At 50.4% G+C, this 20763-nt stretch overlaps 1 protein-coding gene across 1 annotated transcript in view; it reads left to right on the top strand.

Annotated features, from left to right (window-relative positions):
* The first annotated feature begins 996 nt into the window (after positions 1-996).
* The window catches only part of PPL (periplakin), a 40069-nt gene continuing 20302 nt past the window's right edge, over positions 997-20763 (top strand). Inside the window, exons 1-2 of the mRNA XM_056866521.1 lie at positions 997-1073; positions 19390-19489. Of these exons, the coding sequence (XP_056722499.1) occupies positions 1012-1073; positions 19390-19489 (162 nt within the window). The 5' untranslated portion in view covers positions 997-1011. The remainder of the gene's footprint in view (positions 1074-19389; positions 19490-20763) is intronic.

Below are 20763 nucleotides of genomic sequence, written 5' to 3'. Positions count from 1 at the left end.
CTGCTGTTTGAGATGATTTCATCTTTATCGTGTGTTTGCCGTTTATGTGAGCTGCTCTGAGCCCGGCTTTGCTTGGGGTAGAGCGGGCGATGAGAACGAAAAATGAAAAATAAAGTTATTATTCCTCAGTCCGGCCTACCACGCAGGGCTGTTGTGAGGACGAAGGGGCACAATCGTTCCCAGTTTTGCCACTGCCAGTTGCTTGGAGGGAGGGGGTACGGTAAACCTTAGCTAAATCAATGAAACCGTATTATTTCTAACAGCCTTTTAGAGTTTCACAAAACACATCCGCTAGAACTGCAATTTGCAGGTGGAATCCAGCGTGCACGGAGGAAGGAAAGGGCTGCTTTCCGCACCCACGTCACCTGCTGAATTTCCGCCTGGCGTGACAGTCACGGGCACAGAGTGAGTAGTGTTTTAAAAGATGCCGGGAAGAGTATCTATATATACTTATTTATACGTACATGATTACAAAATTATATATAGATACTCTTGTATTTTTATGGGTTTTTTTTATTGTATTTGTTTTTGTGTTATGTTATAAAAATTTAAAAAGATTAAAAAAAAAAATGCCGGGAACTCTGAACGTTGCCAGGGGCAGAAAAGGGTAGTCGGCCACAGATGGGTTCCCTTTGCAACTCGCCCTGCCGGCCAAAGGAGAGGAGGAACTTGCAGTCCCGGCTAGCTCCGCCTGTGTTGTTGACATGTGTGCTAGGTAGAGCCGCACCTCCCTAGCAGGAGGCTGTCCCAGGCTGTCTTACACGCTCACGCCTCCCCTGGCAGCAGTGACAGAGGCGCAGGAGCCCAGGTAGCTGCAAAGTTTGCTCTCTCCTCTCCACCGAGCCCTCCTTCCCCTGTGGGATCTAGCAGCGGACGACACCTGGCCTTCTGCCAAACGGGAAGGAGAGCTGCCAGCAGACAATTCCTCGATTATTATATTATTATTTAATTCTTATTTTTATTTTTGCCCTGAGACCAGATTTCCTTTTTCTGGTTCCCGGAGGTGGCGGGATGCATTCGCTCTTCAAGAAACGAAACAAGGGGAAATACAGCCCTACCGTCCAGAAGAAGAGGTGAGTGTCCCGGCCGGGGTTTGTCAGGGGGGGTTCGGCACCTGCCCAGGCAGCTTGTGGGACGTTGAGTTCCTGGATGGCTCCAGATCTGTCGTGCAAAGCCTCAAGCAGAGGTGGTTGTGTCCGTGCTGCATATACCTCCTCCAGCGTAACCACATCAACAGCGCTGTTTGTTTTACTGGCTGTTAAACTTACTTTATTCTCCACGCGTGCCTTTGACTGTAGAGACTCAGTGCTCGGAAAACCTTTCGTCCTTCGCCTGTGTATTACTGTGCCAGGGATCCTCTGTACATGCTCTGCAGTAGCACCCCTGAAAGTTTTAGGACTGAGTTTCTGAGATTGGAAGGAAAGCTGCTGGGGTTTTTTCTTGGCTGGCCCTGATCCTGTGTCCTTAATAACAACCCCACAGAAACCTACACCAAGTCAGAATTTACCTGGTGCGGAGATGGGGAGATGGGGGAACATTTCTCCGGATGAATTTCTGGATCTTAACAAGACAGCAGAGCCAGGGAAAAACCATGGCAACTTTACTAGCCCAGGAAACCCCGACTCCTATATATGCTGGGTTGCACTTACACACGAGAGGCACTCTGTATATGCTCAGCGGGGGTTGAGTCTCTGACACCGGCATAGGGTAAGCCTCCCTCGTATTCAGCTCTGGCTTTCTCCTTTCGGCAGCCGGCGATGTTTATTCAAACCGCAAATCCCTCTGTGTCGAAGGGAACAACTCTCAGAAGAGGAGGCAAGAGGATTGCTTTCTGCGTTTTCCTCTCCGGCCCATTTTTGTTGGGAGTCTGTTGACACATTCCAGAATTTAATCTCTCAGGGTGTGGCCCTTTGCACCCTCGTTCTTTCTCTCTCTCCCCCCCTCTCTCTGTTTCTCCTCTCCTGAAATATTGGCATACACCTGGTCTGCTGCTTTCCCCAGAGCCAAGTAACATGTCCGGATGCATCCCAATTAAAACAGCAACCCAGGCTGATTTGATAAAAAACAGGAATTGGATTGACTCTGCTGCCTTCCATCGAGTCAGACGCTTGAGCTCTGTAGCCCGGCATCTTGTATCCTCAGACATGACAGCTCTCTAAATTTAATTGACTTAATGCATTAATTCATTAACGTCTCCTGTGCACGCAAGGGCTGGCCAAAGGCACCGCACCCCAGAGTTATGAGAAAGGCTTGCTAGCAAATTCACAAAACAGAGAGCCGGTGTTATGTGGTGGACACACGAACACATGAAGCTGCCTTCTACTGAATCAGACCCTCCGTCCATCAAAGTCAGTATTGTCTACTCAGACCGGCAGCGGCTCTCCAGGGTCCCAGGCTGGGGTCTTTCACATCACCTCCTTGCTTAGTCCCTTTAACTGGAGATGCCGGGGATAGAACCTGGGACCTTCTGCTTGCCAGGCAGATGCTCTACCACTGAGCCACAGCACCTCCCCCAGAGAGTGGCGCACTAGAACCCTTGGGCGACCCAGGTTCGAATCCCCACTTCTGCCATGGAACTAAGGTTGCCAACCTCCAGGCAGTAGCTGGAGACTCCTGCTGTTACAACTGATCTCCAGCCGATAGAGATCAGTTCCCCTGAGGAAAATGGCGGCTTTGGACTCTATGGCATTGAAGCCCCTCCCCTCCCCAAACCCATCCTCCTCAGGCTCCGCCCCCAAAACCTCCCACTGGTGGCAAAGAGAGACCTGGCAAGTTTGCTGGGTAACCTTGGGCCCGTCACAGACTCTCAGCCTGGCCTACCTCAAGGGGTTGCCGTCGTGAGAAAATGGAGAAGGGGAGAACAATGTTGAGTCCCGACTGCGGAGAAAAGTGGTGTATGAAATAAGCAAATGCATGCGTACAAATGCAAAATGGGGAATGAAACAACAACAAAAAGATGCTTTATGTTGGGTGGGGGCAAAGCGCACGTGCCGGGGACTTCGGCTTTAAAAATAAATGCTAGCAAGATACAGCGCTCAGCATCGTGAAAGAGAAAAATTGCCTCTTTAGAGTGCAAAGGAGCCCAGGCTTCTTGTACCTTCACTCGCTCTGTAGAAGAGGGAATTAGGGGAGATGAAGCTCTGCCACGCACTCGCTACGAAATGACTAAAACCACCATATCCTTGCCTGCCGCTACGTTCCTTACTGCCAAGAACGGGCACCACAGAATTAACACTGGGTGGGTGACCGCTGTTTGGCGTTTGGTGGCTTCCCAGCACCCCGCCTCCGCTTGGTGTGACACAAGTGAAAACTGCATCCTAAAGGAGTTCCCTTCCTCTGTGGCTTAACAGGTGCCCTGATACACTCGGGTATTTCCTGGGTTGCCATCCTCTTGCACCATGAAAGCCAGCGTGACGGAGCCGTTAAGGTGCCAGACTAGGAGACTAGGGTTCCAGTCTCGACGCTCAGTCGGGGCAGCCACCCTTTCTTCGCCCGATCTACCCCACAGGGTTGTTGTGAAGATAAAACAGGGGTGATAGAATCCTGCATGCTGCCCTGGGCTCCTTTGAGGAAGGGTGTGATGGGGGGAAAATAGTGTGTAAGTCAAAATTTGGAGGTTTTTTTTTTGCGAGATCTTTAGATTTTTTCCAACCAATCATACTGTAGTTTAATAAATATACAGATGTTCCTCAATGGACAGTGTTGAATTTCAGGGAGGAAATGTGACATTCAGGGCTGCTAAGAGGCACCATGTGTCCTTGCCCCCAAAGATTCCTTCTTGCCTCCCCCAACCCATTCAGAATGCTGCATATCAAATGCTGGATTCCCCCCCCCCATTCATACCCTGCCTTTCTCCCCCCTGGGGGATCCAAGCGGCTTACGTGGTTCCCCTCTTCTCCATTTGATCCTCACGACACCCCTGTGAGGAAGGTTAGCCTGAGCGTGTTTGCCTGGGCCCAAAGTCGCCCAGCAGGCTTCCATTATGGCAGAGTGGGGATTCGAACCTGGGTCTCCCAGACCCTAATCCGACACTCTAGCCACAATACCAAACTGGCTAGAACTGGTATGCAGCTAATATCCCCCAGCAGAACATCGCCTAGCTCTGCGGGCCCCTGTAATGACCCGGTCACCTCTAATTTTGTACTACTTACTAGCCTTGACTGCATTTCCTCGCCCCTTGCAGTACCGTGGAATGCAGTTTCATGCGTGAATGAACGCAAAGGTTCATTTGTCACGCCATCCTTACAACACCCCGAATGACAGGTTGCGTGTCCTTTCTCAGACAAGAAACAGCATGCCTTGGGACATGTGCAGAGTGCCTGTCCTCCCGCCCCACCCTCCGCTAACCACAATCGTGATTACACCCTCTCCTTCCCAGCTCAGGGTGGCTCATTAAGAGCCCTTATGCTTTCAAAGGTCCGAGCCCAGCAGGAAATTCATCAGGTGAAGCTTCTGCGACCCTTGCATAATAACCCGCGCCGGCTGAACTCATCTGCCGCACTGCTATTCAAGTTGACCCCCTGAGCCTCAAAAGCCCTCTTGCCGGCTCCTCCTTTCTCATCTTCTGCTCGGGAGTTCCAAGTTTCCATATAAGCCGGGGATCCAGTCCGCCTCGTTCCTTACGAGCCCCCAGAGGAGCTTTCTGGCCCGATAGCTCCAAACAAGCATGTGGAAAAGTTTTGTGGAGGCGACCACGTGGCCTTTCTTGGGGGGGAACCCTGTCACAAGAGGGGCCAGGGAGGCATGTCGGGTGTGGGCTCCGATGCGTCCTTGTCTGGGAGTGGGGTGGGTGTTATGGGGAAGCAGCCAGCAGGAGGGTGGAGCTGCGGTCTTCTCCTCTCACTTTGTTCCTTGCAAGCGGCTCAATCGCACATGAAACTGAACCGGAAGGGCTCAGCCGGGCAGTTTGTCCAATTTAACTTGCACGCCACCCCCCAACCCCCCTGCAGTACTACAGAAAGGTTAAAATATACAGAATCATTAAGAGGATACAAAAATTAAGCATTAAAATACTCCCATTCGGCTCTATCCAGCTTCACCACCTTTCATGGATATCTTCGCCCTGATTTTCTTGGCCGCCAGGCCATACCAACCCATCAAATTTTATTTCGATACAATATCAGCTCTGAATAAAAACCAAAGTTAGGTTTAAAATAAAATAATAAAAGTGGATGATTCTGGGAGGGACGATTTGAAGAAGAGGGGGAAAGATCTTCCATGGGGAAAAGTTTCCAATCAGCAGTTTACGAATCCCACTAGACCGGAGGCAAAAATTTGGCTACTTGAGTTGTTATCTCCCGAGAGGAGTGTGCTAAGAGAAGGGAAACTTTAGCTTCTTCCGATCTCCCAGGAAAGGACGACAATGTGGGGAGAATGTACTGCGATGTTATGTCATTGTAGGCCATACAGTGCCATTCTTTGGGAAATATACGGGTTCTTATCTGACAGCGAATAGATTGCTCTGTCAACATCAGATGATAATTGTGACCCTGAAAGAATGTTTGCCAGAAACTTGTTCCGGGGTTCAGTGTATAAAGGACAGGCCAGGACATAATGGGGGAGATCTTCCACACACCCCCATAAACAAATGCGTTGAGCTAGCGGTATACCATGCAATACTAGGGATAATGATAATAAATGCTCCAAGGCGTTTGCATACTTTGGCCAGTCTTTGGCCAGTGCTGGCCCTGCTGCTACATGCCGGGAATTTTTTACTTGCCGGAGTTATGCCGCAAAAGGCACAGAGCTCTATGAGGAAGCAACATTGAAGAGAGGGGATTTGTAGATCGCTTTTGTCCTGCAAGCGGAGGAGAAAGGTAGACCCCCTTTTTAGCTGCAGACCCTTCCCAACGAAAGAAGGGCAGGAATGAGGAGGACAAAAAGTGTGTACGTAAAAGAATGCAAGGGGTATGGGGACCATACCTGTGGGTGAGAATCTGGCAGCTGGACGTCAAGCATCAGAAGAGCCCTGCTGGATCAGACCAGTGGTCCACTCAGTCCAGCATCTTGTCTCACACAGCGGCCAGCTAGTTCCTCTGGAGGTCCAACGGCAAGGCACAGAGGCCAAGGCCTCCCCCGGATGTTGCCACCTGGTGCTGGTACTCAGAGATTGACTGCCTCTGAACGTGGAGGTTCCCTTTGGTCACCATGACCATTAGCCACTGATCGGCCTCTCCTCCATGAATCTGTCTCATCCCCTTTTAAAGCCGTCTGGGCCTGTGGCCATCGCTACATCCTCTGGCAGCAAACCCCACATTCTAATCACTAGTCGAGTAAAGAAGTATTTCCTTCCGTCCGTCTGAACCTGCTGCCCATCGGCTTCACGGGATGCCTCAGAGATCTAGTACTTTGGGGGCAGGAGAGAAAGTTCTCTCTGAAGCTTTGGTAGCTCCCTCTGCCCACTCTCTCAGGAGCTTTAGCAGAAGGCAATGCCCCCCCCCCAATATTGAAAAATCCCTTACATTTATCACCTTTTTCTGTCCCTGTTCTGATTGACAGTAGAGCCCTGTGGCACAGAGTGGTAAGCTGCAGTACTGCAGTCCAAGCTCTGCTCACGACCTGAGTTCGATCCCGACGGAAGTTGGTTTCAGGTAGCCGGCTCAAAGTCGACTCCGCCTTCCATCCTTCCGAGGTCGGTAAAACGAGGACCCGGCTTGCTGGGGGTAAAGGGAAGATGACTGGAGAAGGCACTGGCAAACCACCCCGTAAAAACAAAGTCTGCCTAGTAAACGTCGGGATGTGACGTCACCCCATGGGTCAGGAATGACCCGGTGCTTGCACAGGGGACTACCTCTACCTCTCTACCTCTGATTGACAGGAGCCGGAGACATAGTGTCCACAGCTTTTCCTGCTATGGAGCGGTGGGAGGAAAAGCGACGCTTCTCGTGTCTAAGGCAAAGAGCACCTGGAGTCGTGCATGTGTTTTGTTTGAACAGTCCAGCTGATGGACTGTTTGCTCCACTGTCTTCGCCCTGCCAGACCTGGATCAGAACATAGCAGAGAGGGGACGGGCAAGCTGGACTGCCGGAGATGGAAAAAAAGATGCTTCGAGCCAGAGCAGAAACAGGCATATCGCCACTCCTTTTGCTGAATGACTCATTGTAGTGAGAAGGGGAAACTGGAACCGATCCAGGTTCCGATACAAAATCGGTGTTTGCAAATTAGGATCAGGGACCGGGCTGATTTTTGTGAGCGAGGCAGGTTGGAATCTGGGAACGCGATCGCCGTTAGGACAGCAGACTCCCCAATCCCTCTCTGAGAATAAGGATGCCAACAGGGTTAGAGGTACAACCCGCAAAGTGCTTACGGTAGTGGTTCATCCAGCCCCGGTGTTTCAGGCAGAGATACAGTGGCCCGTGCCTGCAGACACCGATTGCCAACTGGTTTTGCATTTGCCGTCTTGCAGTAATTACTCGGCGGCGGGGAACGAAACAAAAAGATTTTTGAGGACGGCATGACGGGGGCAGCCCTGCCCGCTATTATCCTGGCTTTGTAGGGTTTTGGAAACCTGTTTGACCAGAGATGATGAGAGGGACAAAGGGAGTATGTTTCGCCTCTGCCCTAACTCCTGTTGTCCATCTGCAACCGGGGTCGCTATGCAGAAGTAGCACTTGGACTCTATGGCATTGAAGTCCCTCCCCGAACCCCGCCCTCCTCAGGCTCCATCCCAAAAACCTCCTGCCAGTGGCAAAGAGGGACCTGGCAACCCTAACTAATGGGCTTCTCTTCCATTTACTGGGCCTTTTAAAACCATCTAAGGTAATGGCTGTCACTAAATCTTGTAGCAGCAAGTTCCAAAAGTCAGCTGTAAAGTTTTTTAGAAGTCTTTTTCCTTGTTTCACGACCTGCTTCCAGACTGAGGACTGTTTTATGGATGTTCCTAGAGCGCTCCGTGGCGGTTTCATGCTCTCAGTGAGAAGGGCGTTGGGGGTAATTGCCCCACTGATCAGGGGGTTGGCGACAGGAAGCGCACCGACACGCCCTGCGTTTCAAAACGCGTGTCGCCAATCATCTCGCCGCAAAGAAAGCTGTAATTTAATGGGGCCGAGTGTTTCTGACTGTGAGAAGAAGCTGATTAGCCAAAACAGGGCTTCTCACAGTGGGAAAAATGAAGGGAAACCTGACCTGGGCTGATGGGAAGGGTTCCAGGGTGCCATTCCTAGACCTCAGCCGAAGGTTCGGCTTCAGGGCAGAATGTTATGGGAAGTTCTCTTGCGCATACTCCGTGAATGGCTCACTCACGGCGCTCAAGCCAAAGAAACGAGTATGTCAAGTGGCTAACCATGCAATCCTAAGCAGAGTTACATCCTTCTAAGTCCATTTACGTCAATGGGCTTAGGACGGTGTAACGCCGCTTAGGATGGCACTGTAAGACAGTCAGCTGGGCTGCTCAGACTTTCTTTGGCCTCTGCCCACCACCTCCCTCCAGCCTGTAAAGCAGGGCGCTTTGTTACCCACGACCGCTAAACGGAACCTCCAGGTTCAGAGGCAGTATAGCTGTGAATACAAGGCACTAGGTCCACGGAAAGACTCTTGCCTTCATGCTCCTCTTAGGGTCTTTCCCAGAAGTATCTGGCCGGCTGGCCGCTTTCCGGGATGTTGTGCTGATGTTCTACCTGGAAACGATAGCTCTGTTGTAAAGATGGTTGAGTTAACGGCTGCGGTACTCTTCGAATGCTGAAAAAGAGCCACGCGAATGCTGATACCATTTGTATTATTCTTATCCAGCTGATGGGAAGGTGGTGGTTGCGTTCAGAGAAACCGGCGCCGGACAACCGATTAAGGTCTCAGTGTCTGGGTCCAGAAATGGTTTTTTAACTCCACGGGAGCTAGAAATTTGACAGTTCACCGACGCTCCTGCCTTCCGTGATAATTCTTGGCCTCCTGCTGCATTCCAGGGAGGGGCCATAGCTATGGGGCAGAGCAACTGCTTTGCATGCGGAAAGGTCCTCCGGTACGGATCGCAGGTGTCTTCAGCTAAAAGGATCTCAGGCGGTGGTAGGACTCCACCCGAGAACTGCTGCCAGTCAGAATGGATAATATCGGGCAACCGGACTAGCAGGATACGGCGGTTTCGCGTGTGCGCGTTTCACGTTCTGCAGAACGGCACGACAGGGCCAAACATGTCCTGGGTTGGTGGTTTAAAAAAAAATAAAATTAAAACCCAGTGTGTTTTGATTCAAGAACCTGCCAGAATTATGGGGAAGGATATAAATAGCCGTTCTTGGCTCGCCCCTGCAAAGCCGTCGGCGATTTCTTTAGGGCACCAGCCAGTCTTGTTCGACTCGGTTCAGACATCACTAAACTATGGTTTTTACGTTAACTGACTATGGTTGGCGTGGTTGTGTGGATGAGGGCTGGGCAGAAACATTATTTCAGTCCCTTGTGGCACACCTTTGGCTCAGCAGGGAGTCACCCTGAAGTTTATCATCTTACCCCCTAGGGCGACAGATGTTTTACTTTAAGTTGTGCCCCCGGGGTAGTGGGTGAAATGTTGACCAGTTCCCATAATACTCCGTAACAACTTGAAGTGATTAATACTCAGCTGGATGGGGAAGCCGTGAATTGCTGTTCCCATTACAGAGATGAACAGCCCGTTCCGATCCAACACAACTGTGTGGCTGGTAGAGCCAGGAAAGAATAAGAGTGAACGTTTTTGGGTATGACTAAGCACCAAAATCTGGAGTCCGATAGGTCTAGAGCCCAGAACTCCCCTCCCCTCAAAAGCCTGTTGAGCATTTGTGGAAACACATTTATTTTATCTGCCTTTTCAAGATCATGTGAAAGCCCCCTTTTTTAGATGCGCATCTAACAAGGTTTCTCCCCCCGCATGTACAGTACAGCTACGACTGGGTCCACATTCAGTGTATAGATGGTGGAAAACCTGGGTCATTTTCATGTGTAATATGTAGGGTTGCCAACCTCTTGGCAGTGGCTGTAGATCTCCCGGGGAGGAGCCGTGGCTCAGTGGTAGAGCATCTGCTTGGTATGCAGAAGGTCCCAGGTTCAATCCCCGGCATCTCCAGTTAAAGGGACTAGGCAAGGAGGTGATGTGAAAGGCCTCTGCCTGAGACCCTGGAGAGCCGCTGCCGGTCTGAGCAGACAGTACTGACTTTGATGGAACAAGGGTCTGATTCAGTAGAAGGCAGCTTCATGTGTTCATGTGTGCATCTCAACAGAGGCAACAGAGACCTGTTCCCCTGGAGAAAATGGCTGCTTTGGAAGGTGGACTCAGTGGCATTATACCCCATTGAAGCCCCTCCCTTCCCCAAACCCCACCCTCCTCAGGCTCTACCCCCAACATCTCCAGGTATTTCCCAACCTGTAGCAGGGAACCCTAAAGGTGCCTGCACCTCAGGGGGGAAAGTGTGGGTGCTGCTGACGCCCAGTAATCTACATAGAACTTATCTGCTATGATCACAGTAGCATTTCCCCGAAAATCTTGTTGATCTCTTAGGTGCTACTGGACTCGAAATTAGCATTTCCTGTCTCCCACACGTAGCAAACAGTGAACGTCGCAGAGCATGGGTGCAAATTCTTCCCAGTAGGCATGGGGGAGGCATGTGAGCGAGGGGAGATTTGGGTCGAGAGGGCCCATAAAGCAGAGTTCAGGCCTTGCAATTGTATATCTCCTCCTGCAATCTCTGCCCTTGGCCTAGGTGCCCTCATTGAAAGGTGTGCAGAATTCCTGTGTGCGCACAAGCTTTACGTTCTCTTCCCCAACAGGGAATCCCCAAAAAAAGCAGGGAGAGAGCCCTAGGCGTACTTCCTTTCCAATGAATTATGTGGGTCAGGGACAGAACTGGCCACCTCTTGACCCCTCACTGGGGAGCCGGGTCCCTCTTCACCACAGGCAGGTGGTTTTTGGGGCAGAACCTGAGGTAGGGTTGCCAACCGCCAGGTACTACCTGGTGATCTCCTGCTATTACAACCGATCTCCAGCCAACAGAGGTCAGTTCACCTGGAGAGTTCAGAGTTCACCTGGAGAGGCCAGAGTTCACCTGGCCACTTTGGCTGTTGGGCTCTATGGCACAAGTCCCTCCCCTCCCCAAACCCTGCCCTCCTCAGGCTCCGCCCCAAAAACCTCCCGTTGGTGGCAAAGAGGGACCTGGCAACCCTAGCCTGAGGAGGGCGGGGTTTGGGGAGGGGAGGGACTCCAATGCCATAGAGTCCAATGGCCAAAGCAGCCACTTTCTCCAGGTGAATTGATCTCTGTCAGCTGGAGATCAGTTGCAATAGCAGGAGATCTCCAGCTAGTACCTGGAGGTTGGCAACCCTAACTATGGAGTCGAGGCCTGGGGAGACGCAGGTCCCAATCCACGCCCAGCCAGGAAGTTCACTGGGTGACCTTGGGCCCGTTACTCTCTCTTGGCCTTCCTTGTGTTTGCTCAGCAGCTGCTAAGAATGTTCTTGTTTGTCCTCCAGCATTTCCATTCTGGGTGTTCAGGTTTTGCGTTCGAGGGTTTTTCAGTGGACAGGTGCCTGTAGCGGCCCAAAATATTTGCTATGCCTGGAATGTGCCCGAGTGCGAGTGAACACCCCTGGATTCCATCTCCAAGTACCTTTCATACCTGAGCACAGGTGTGACACCTGCAAGGAGTTTGTTGGGCCAGGAGTTTGGCCCAGGGAAGACAGGGAGGAGTTGGTACAGAGCAAGCGGTCTCCATGACGCCTTGCATTTTGGATTCCTCCGGTTGCAAAACCTCCTCTTTGTCTCCCTGCCAAAACCAGCCCCTAACAACAACAAAACTATCTTCTTCTGCCTCTTTGACAGAAAAAACTGGGGGCTTTCCCACAAAGTCTTTCCACTATCCTGTTTTTGTTCTTTTTTTAAAAAAATATATTAATTTTTATAAAATAAAAAACAATAATAATATCAAAACATCACAAATTATAAATCATATAAACAAATAACTAAAAAACAAAACAAAAATACAAAAATATACTATCCTGTTTTTGTTCTTGAGCAGGGTCGAGATATTAGGGGGGGGGACGGTCAATTATTAACATGCCTAACAATCGCTCTTGGCAAATATTTATCTCCCCGGGCAGGTGTGTTGACAAAGTGGTCTGGAAAATAATAAGATGGAATTCTTTTATGCCCGGCTCCATCTGAGGCCGGATCAAAGTTATTACATCTTGTTCCTTGTTTGAGTGAGGAGGCGGGGGGGGGGGGGAGACTGCCATGGTGGGCAAGTTTAACTGGCACAGAGAATCCTCTGAGATAAGATGGATCTGTCAGGTTACTGGCTGCTTGGGAGGGGCCTTTCTTGGTGGTGGCCCCCCTCCACAGTTATGGATCGGCTCCCTTCTGAACCTTGGCCATTTTAAGCTGGCTTTACAGATTTGTTTCTGCAAAGAGGCTTTTCCTGTGTCTGGTTGGTTGCTGGATATGGGGATCTTCTCCCTCCCCCAATTTGCTCTTTGGCTCAGATAATTTTTATTGATGTTCTTATTGTCATGGTTTTATTTTTCTTCTCTGCCCTATAATCTTTATATAGAAAGGCAGCCTATAGGCTTTCCAAATACGTAACAAACAGTACTGCGTATGGGTTGTGCATCTCTCTCTGGCTGTGAAGGGAGCAAGCAAGTGACCTCTTGCAAAGCTCGTCTTGACCTAGCTCTTCCATTGTTGGCTAGGGTTATCTCACCACAGGAGGTGTTGGAGAAATCTCCCGTTTGTTTGTTCATTTATTCATTTTGTCAGCAGTTGTAGAGATGATAGCTATACCTAAGTTTGGCTGCATTATTCTTAGTTTTAGGTAAACGAAGGGGAGATTTTAGGCAAAAATCAAAGGTGAGAGGATGGCAGATAATCCATGATAAATAATCTCGACTGTCCAAAATGGTAGAGTTAGGAAAGGTACCAAAGAGGGTGATAAAAGGGACCACAGAGCTGAAACACATTCCAGCTAAGGGCACAACCTTCGAGACTTCTCAGTTTCAGAATAAATGTGACTTAGACTACAAGCCTAAGAATGCTTTCCCGGGAGTAAGCCCCCTTGAGTAGACTTTAGTAGGATTCTGAGTAGACCTGCTCAGGATGGCACTATCAGATTGCATCCCTATGCACGCTTACTTGGGAGCAAACCCCATTGAATTCCTTGGGACTAACTTTGGCAGAAAAACACCCAGGATCAACGTTTGTTAAATTAAGGAGCTTGTGGAATGATGAACGACTTGCTCTGTCGAGCTGATATACAGGGGGAGGGCTGTGGCTCAGTTTGCAGAGCATCTGCTTGGAACGCAGAAGATCCCAGGTTCAATCCCCGGCATCTCCAGTTAAAGGTACCGGGCAAGGAGGTGATGTGAAAGACCTCCGCCTGAGACCCTGGAGAGTCGCTGCCTGTCTGAGTAGACAATACTGACTTTGACGAACCAAGGGTCTGGTTCAGTAGAAGGCAGCTTCATGTGTACATTATTTAGGGAGGAGCTGTGGCTCTGTGGTAGAGCATCTGCTTGGCATGCAGAAGGGCCCAGTTTCAATCCCCGGCATCTCCAGTTAAAGGGACTAGGCATGTAGGTGATGGGAAAGACCCCTCCCTGCCTGAGACCCTGGAGAGCCGCTGCTGGTCTGAGTAGTGAATGCTGACTTTGATGGGCCAAGGGTCCGATTCAGTATAAGGAAGAAGAAGAAGCAGCTTCATGTGTTCTTGTATTTAGTAGGGTGAGAGCCAGCAATCAATGGAGAGTACAGCTTTTTGCAACGCATCATGGACTTCTGGATTTCGCTGCCACAAGATTTCGGGGTCAACCACTGGTGTGGACAGCTAGCTTTCAAGGGAGATTAGACAAAGCTGCTTCTGCTGAATGCAGGAGGCCACCTGGGTGAGCCATTATACTGGGACTTACTCTAGAGTAAACATGAACACACACATGAAGCTGCTTTGTTCGTAATCAGACCCTTGGTCGATCGAAGTCAGTATTGTCTACTCAGACTGGCCGCTGCCTGATCCTCTGTCTTCTCTGCACTACCCAATTTGCTGTTGCTCACTTTCCAAGATCTCCGAGCCGCAGCCACCTTGTAAGGACTCAACACCCGCTCATTCTTTCTGTGAAACCTGAGATAGTCACCCCTTCACCTGCTGAGGCCTTCAGCAAAGTGCTACCATTTCTTTTTTTAAAAGCAATCCAGATAAAGGCATGGTTATTAAAAGCTTGCGCCAGCGTGGTTACCACCTCCGCGCCGCCCTCCAGACAAAAGGGCGGCTGTTCTTTAAACCGGCTGCATACTTTGGTTAGAGTTTTAAATGTCTCTCGGTTCACCTGTACGGCTCGGGCCAGCACCGAAGAGAACCTCCAAAGCTATAATTTTGTTACTGAAGTTACAGCGGCTTTTTGGAGGCCGCGTTTTACAGAAGCCCTGTTAAAAAAAAGCGATTGAGCGCATGCGCCCAGTGGCTTTAATGCACCACTCTGGGTTTAAGCTTACGCACCCTTCGGCAGAACCGGATTCTCTCTCAAGTAAGCGTGTACGGGATTCCCCCACCCTCCTTCGGGCCAGGCAAAAGGCTGGCCGATACCTACACTACTCTTTCCCCCCTCCATCACCCTAAGAGAACAGTTGCAACGTTTAATTTAAAAACGTGTACCTTTGAATCTCTTCTCCTGGCTTTCCCCCTCTGGCTAGCAGAAGCAAGGTTCTTCCTCCTCTTGGCTCTGAAAGAGCAATGCAAAGTGTTGTGAATGAAACTAGCATGTGCCAAAAGAAGAAGAAAGACCCCCCCCCCATTCTTTTGCATCTGACTGGTTCTGAATTGGAGAGGTGGGGGGACATAGAGGCTTTAATGAGACCACCCTAGTCCAGTGAGACCTTGGTACCTGTGAGATTTCTCCATCTGAAAGAGTCCCTGATGGGACCTATTTTTCCCCCTCCCCCTCCCTGGGAAAGATGAAAGATTGATAGGCATGGTCAATGGATTCTTACAAACCAGTTAACCAAGCGGGAGGAGCGCCAATGAATGAACAAATGTACTGGGATGGGCCTGGTTTAAAATCTCTATAGGGAGGGACTTGCTTGCTTTCAGTGTAGTTGGAGAAACCCACCAGATAGCCCGCAGCCTGCAACACCCCCCCCCAAACTGCCTGCAAAGAACAGGCAGGAGGAAGGCAGGACAGGGACAGAGGTAGGGTTGCCAACCTCCAGTCAGGGCCTGGTGACCTCCTGCTATTACAATTGACCTCCGGGCAATAGAGAATCAGTTCCCCTGGAGAAAATGGCTGCTTCAGAGGGGTCCCTCCCCGGGGTCCACCCCCCAAAAACCTCCGGGTGTTTCCCAACCCGGAGCTGGCAACCCTAGCCGGAGACCCCCCAAGTTGGGGGGCCGCTGCCCCTCTCAGCGTAATGGACCGGCCTCCGCTGGTTGTAGCCGTCGGTTGCTTGTGCAGATGTTACAGCTGTGGTCGCTGAACGTGGGGGCAGGATCGGGACCTTTCGCTCCCCCTCCCCCACTTATGATGTCCAGCCTAATTTAAGAACAGGGCCAGGGCGTGCGCACGCAAAGGCTTTGTATGTGCAGCAGGGGACTTTGCATGCTTTCTCGGGAGTCCGGATTGCACAAAAAGAACCTGTCTGTGCACCATTTGTTCCCAGTTGAGTTTCCTCACGCGTCATGTCAACAATACGTAGGAGGGGGCAAGGGGAGCAGGCCGTTCCCACCCACCTTCCCTGCAGCCATAGTCTGGATATCGGGACAATCCACACGTACAAAATCCCTGACCGGAGGCCTAGATTCGATGCCAACCCTGCTTCACGATCCCTTCATTTGATGCTTATTTTCCAACATGTGGGGGGCATTCGGTCCACCTCTGAGTCACGCCTTCTGAGTTGGAAGCCCAGATATTTCTGTTTATGGCCCAGATGTGTCGGGCTGGGGCCAAGAGGAACCCTTGTTTCTTTTCCATGCCCGTTCCAGAGCCGATTCCTCGTTCTTTAAAACATCGACGTGATCTGGGCGCTAAAGAGCCGGAGCGCGGATCCGAATTTGAGTCTCGCTCCTGCGTTAGACTCGTCACGTGAGCCTCGGTCACATCTCTAATCTTCACCCTCGGTTCCGTGTCCCTTAACTGGTGGGGAGGTTCATCTTCCCTACCTTATAAGAACATAAGAAAAGCCCTGCTGGATCAGACCAAGGCCCATCAAGTCCAGCAGTCTGTTCACACAGTGGTCAACCAGGTGCCAACCTTGCAGAGAGAGAGAGAGAGAGAGAGAGAGAGAATAAGATGAAGAAGCAGAGTTTGCAAAGTGCTTCTCTGCAGTTTGGTTCGTGGTGGTAAGCAGTTTCTCCTGGGGAAGGATGAGTAATTGTTTTGAATAGCCGCCAGTGTTCTTTGGCATTGAACCCATCTGTTACTCCACCCCTGCCTTTGCATAAAATAGGAAGGGCCGGGGTGTCCTTCCAATAAACAAACAGCAAACTCCGTTCCCCTCCACGAAACAGCGGCCAAATCTGCACTTTAACTGAAAACTAATACCAGTCGAATAGGCTGGCGCCGTCCGTTCCTTTGGAACGGTCCTACTACATCTGGCTTTCGTTAGTACGTCAGCCAGCCCTTTCCCCGGTGCAAATCAGGACTCGGGGGTGCCTCTGAGCAGGTGCAGAGTTTCCTAGGTGTCCTGCCAGCGTTACCCCCCACCCCCCGGTACACATTGGGAGGCCTGACGGCAAACAATTTAGCTCAGCCTCTGCTCCTACTTTCTCCGACGCACGGTCAATGCATAATGGCAGAGCATCTGCTTTGAACACAGAAGGTCCCCGGTTCAATCCCCAGCGGTGCCAGCTAAAACTATATGGGGAAAAAAAGCTCTGCCAGAGATCCCAGTGAGTGGCTGCCGGTCAGAATAGACAGCCCTGAGCTTGATTGGCCAGCGGTCGGATTTGCGGAAAGGCAGCTTTGCGAGATACTGGCCTACCTTACAGATCTGGTGTTACTTTCACATCTACAATGTCTTTTAAACAATAAATACTGTGTAAACGTTGGGTATTATTGATCTATTCCAGAAGGCAGGAGAGCAGGCTTCTCGTAGGTCGGAGGATGCCTCACTTTTAGCCAAGTTTCAGCCCCCACACCTGTTCTCGTCCATTTATGTCATTCCAAATATGTCTACCCCACTCTTTACATAAGAGCAGCCATGCTGGATCAGACCAATAGCGCATCCAGTTGCAGCATCCTGTTTTACGCAGCGGCCAGCCAGATGCCCCCCAGAAAGCTTACCAATTGGGCACAGAGGCCCTTGCTCGACCACTGATATTGAGGTTAGTGCCTCTGACAATGGAGGTTCTAATTTGGCATTATGGCTACTAGCCATCGACTGATGTCACCTCCATGAATTTGTCAAATCTCCCTTTAAAGCAGCCTACTCAAGTATCTATCACTACATCACTATCACTACATCCCGCTGGAGGGGATTCTACAGTTTAATTACTTTTGGCACGACAGCGTTTTCTCCTTCTGTCTGTCCTGAATCCGCTACCTGTCGGCTCCATCGGGTTCTGTCCCAAGGCAGTTGAAGCAATTTCTAAAACCAATTTAAAAAAACAAACAAACCTTAGTGCAATAAACACAAATAAAACAGCACGCTCCGATAAAAGCGATAAAGCAATTATAACACTATTCAGGGTAGCAATATAAAAAAAGCAGGTGGGTTTTATGTCAAGCGCTGAGAAACGCCTCAAAGCAGAAGGCCTCTTAAAAGCACAGCACGAGAAGAAGAAAATAAAAACAGAGGCGGGGAGGGGCTGTGGCTTGTAAAGCATCTGTTTCGCGCGCAGGAGGTCACAGGTTCAATCCCCGGCGGCATCTCCGTTTGAAAAGATCAGGTCGTAGTGATGTGAAAGACCTCAGACCCTGGAGAGCCACTGGAGTAGACAATAGAGTTTCCTTGACTGAAAAGGCCATGGCTCTCCAGCCTTTCATTATGGAAAAGGTGATCCAACCCCCTAATAGACGTGGTTGCCCTCCCTTGTGCTTTTTCCCAGCTCTGCAATATCCTTTTTGACATGCAAAAAAAGATATGCTGCATTGTCTCTCTCTCAGACAAACCCCACTGTTGTCCACAAAGAGAGCGAGACGAGCGCATGTCGGAATGGGTAGATAAGTCATGTCAAAAGGATGCTTCCTCTGACCCTTCCCAACTTTTTTGTCGCAGTTGCCAAGAACAGAAAGTAGACAATATGATAATTAAGGGGTTTGATTTGCATAATTAGCTAACTGTTAGTTGCATGATCTGCAGATCAGGCTTCCCGGATTTGGGGAAGTGGACGGTGTGCGGCAACAGATGAGTCGGGAACGTTTGCCCGTCCACGAGTGACAGGCCGGTTGTCGCCAGCGCTGTTAATAAGTGGGGGGGGGGAAATCGCCACAAACCAAGCAGTTATAAAGGTGGGAGGACAACAGGGAAAACTCTCAACACTGGTTTGGCAGTGATGCTGTTTTGATTCGCCAGGAAGTGTGAAGTGAATGAATTATGTAATTTCTGGAGGAAAAAAGCCTAGCGTGACAGCATCTTGTGCCTCTGTAGTCTTTGCCTGCTGAGGATGCAATCCTGTACTCATCTCCTTGGATTCTGTTAAATCAACCTCATTATAAACAGGTTTTGCAGTGGGGAGAAACGTAACGTCTTTCGTATCGTTACCGTCATCTGCTGGTTGCCTCCAAGAATACTGACTTCTTTGTTTCGGAAGCTTTTCCAGTAATACCAGGCTGCATTTTTGCAATGGGTGTAAACAGTGATACTATTTGGGATGGTGAATTAGGGCTCAAAAGAAGGAAATGTCAGGAACTGGCCCTTCTCATTTGCAAGAGGGGGTGAATAATCCTTTGCTCATCCATCACAGGGACATCTTGGTCCGATGCCAAGGATTGGATCCTGAACAGGTTCCCGTTGCCACTGTAAACTGGTATAGAACGGGCTTATAATGGTTTATCTGGTTTACAAGTGTTCAGTGCAATCCATTGCTGAGTTCCTGCCTCCTGAGCACATTGATTTCAGTGGGCTTTTAGTGGAGTAACTCTGCCCAGGACTGCACTGTTAACTCTTCTCAGACTCTAATGGAAAATTCTTCCTGGCCTCAATAAAATGGCAGGAAGGGGCATTAAAACAGTCCAAGTTCGAACTGGTGTCGCAACTTTCAGATCCATCACAGAAACATGAAAACCACCCCTGATTAAAACATACATTTGATTTTTGAAAGCAGGCCATAGTTATTCCGTGGCGAGGGGGGCAGGTGCTTGGCCCGTGCTCAGAGGACCTCTTTTGGTTGCTCTTTCTCGTGATCCCAGGCCCGTGGCATCAGAAGCGGTTCCTGGAGCTAAATCTCCCCAGCGGACCCCAGCCATCTCTCCCCCTCCTTGAAACCCATTGCGCTCTCTCCCTCTGTCTCTTCGCAGCATTTCCAGCAAGGAACTGTCGGAGCTGATCGAGAAGCTACAGAAAAATGCCGACCAGGTGGAGAGGAACATTGTGGAAGCAGACACCAAAATGCAAAACGTGAGTTGCTTCGCTCAGCACCGTGGCCGATTCCTCACTCCGTTGTCTGTTGGGCTTTGTTGTTGAAATCGGCATCGTCTTCTGGGCAGGATTGAGGTGTCTAACCCCCCCCCCCCAAGCGAGGTACACCCCTCAATCCCTCCTGTGCTGCCTCCGCAAAAAATATCTGGAGGGTGGGGTTTTTGATCCCGTCGCTGATATGCAAAGGGTGGCGTTCTGTAGCTTCCCCTCATGCCTTCCATCGATGAGCTGAGTGCCCCGGTTCGAGCTGACTCAGACAGACACCAGAGCGAATCAGCCCTGACTGCAATTAAGTATGTACATCTTTATTAGCCTCCCTGTGAGGTCAACGAATCAAATAGCAGGCTATAAAATGTTTAGATAATTAAGCAAACGGAATGTCTGAGTGGCACCGAAGGCATGTGAACCTCCATGCTCAGAGGCAGTCAACCTCCGAATACCGATAGCAAGAAACCTCCGATGTTGCCGAGGGGCAATGTCAGGGCAAGGCCTCTGCCTCTGTGCCCTGTTGCGGGACCACCAGAGGAACTGGTTGGCCACTGAGTGAGACGTAGGGTTGCCAACCTCCAGGTATTAGCTGGAGATCTCCTGCTATTACAACTGATCTCCAGCCGATATAGATCGGTTCACCTGGAGAAAATGGCCGTTTTGGCCATTGGACCCTATGGCATTGAAGCCCCTCCCCAAACCCCTACCTCCTCAGGCTCTGCCCCCAAAACCTCCCGCCAGTGGCGAAGAAGGACCTGGCAACCCTAGTGAGACGGGATGCTGGACCAGATGGACCGCTGGTCTGATCCAGCAGGGCTCTTCTTCTTATCAGGGGAAGGCCTCGGCCTCTGTGCCCCGTTGTGGGATCTCCAGAGGAACCGGTCGGCCGCTGAGTGAGGCGGGATGCTGGACTAGATGGACCGACGGTCTGATCCAGCAGGGCTCTTTCAATGTTCAGAGCTGAGGCCTTGTGAGCCTCGCAGAGAGACTTGAGTAATATGCAACTAGGGTTGCCAACTACCAGGTACTAGCTGGAGAACTCCTGCTATTACAACTGATCTCCAGCCAATAGAAATCCGTTCACCTGGAAGAAGTGGCTGCTTTGGCAATTGGACTCTATGGCAGTGAAGTCCCACCCCTCCCCAAACTCCCCCTTCATCAGGCTCTGCCCCAAAAATCTCCCGCCAGTTGCGAAAAGGGACCTGGCAACCCTATATGCAACCTGGATTTTGGAGTTGAACAACTTCTGCTGCCCTCACCTTCCT

The sequence above is a fragment of the Euleptes europaea genome, chromosome 21 (genome assembly GCF_029931775.1).
Source record: "Euleptes europaea isolate rEulEur1 chromosome 21, rEulEur1.hap1, whole genome shotgun sequence".
Lineage (NCBI taxonomy): Eukaryota > Metazoa > Chordata > Lepidosauria > Squamata > Sphaerodactylidae > Euleptes > Euleptes europaea.
Note: the sequence above shows the minus strand (reverse complement) of the source record. Positions and strands in the feature narration are given on the sequence as shown.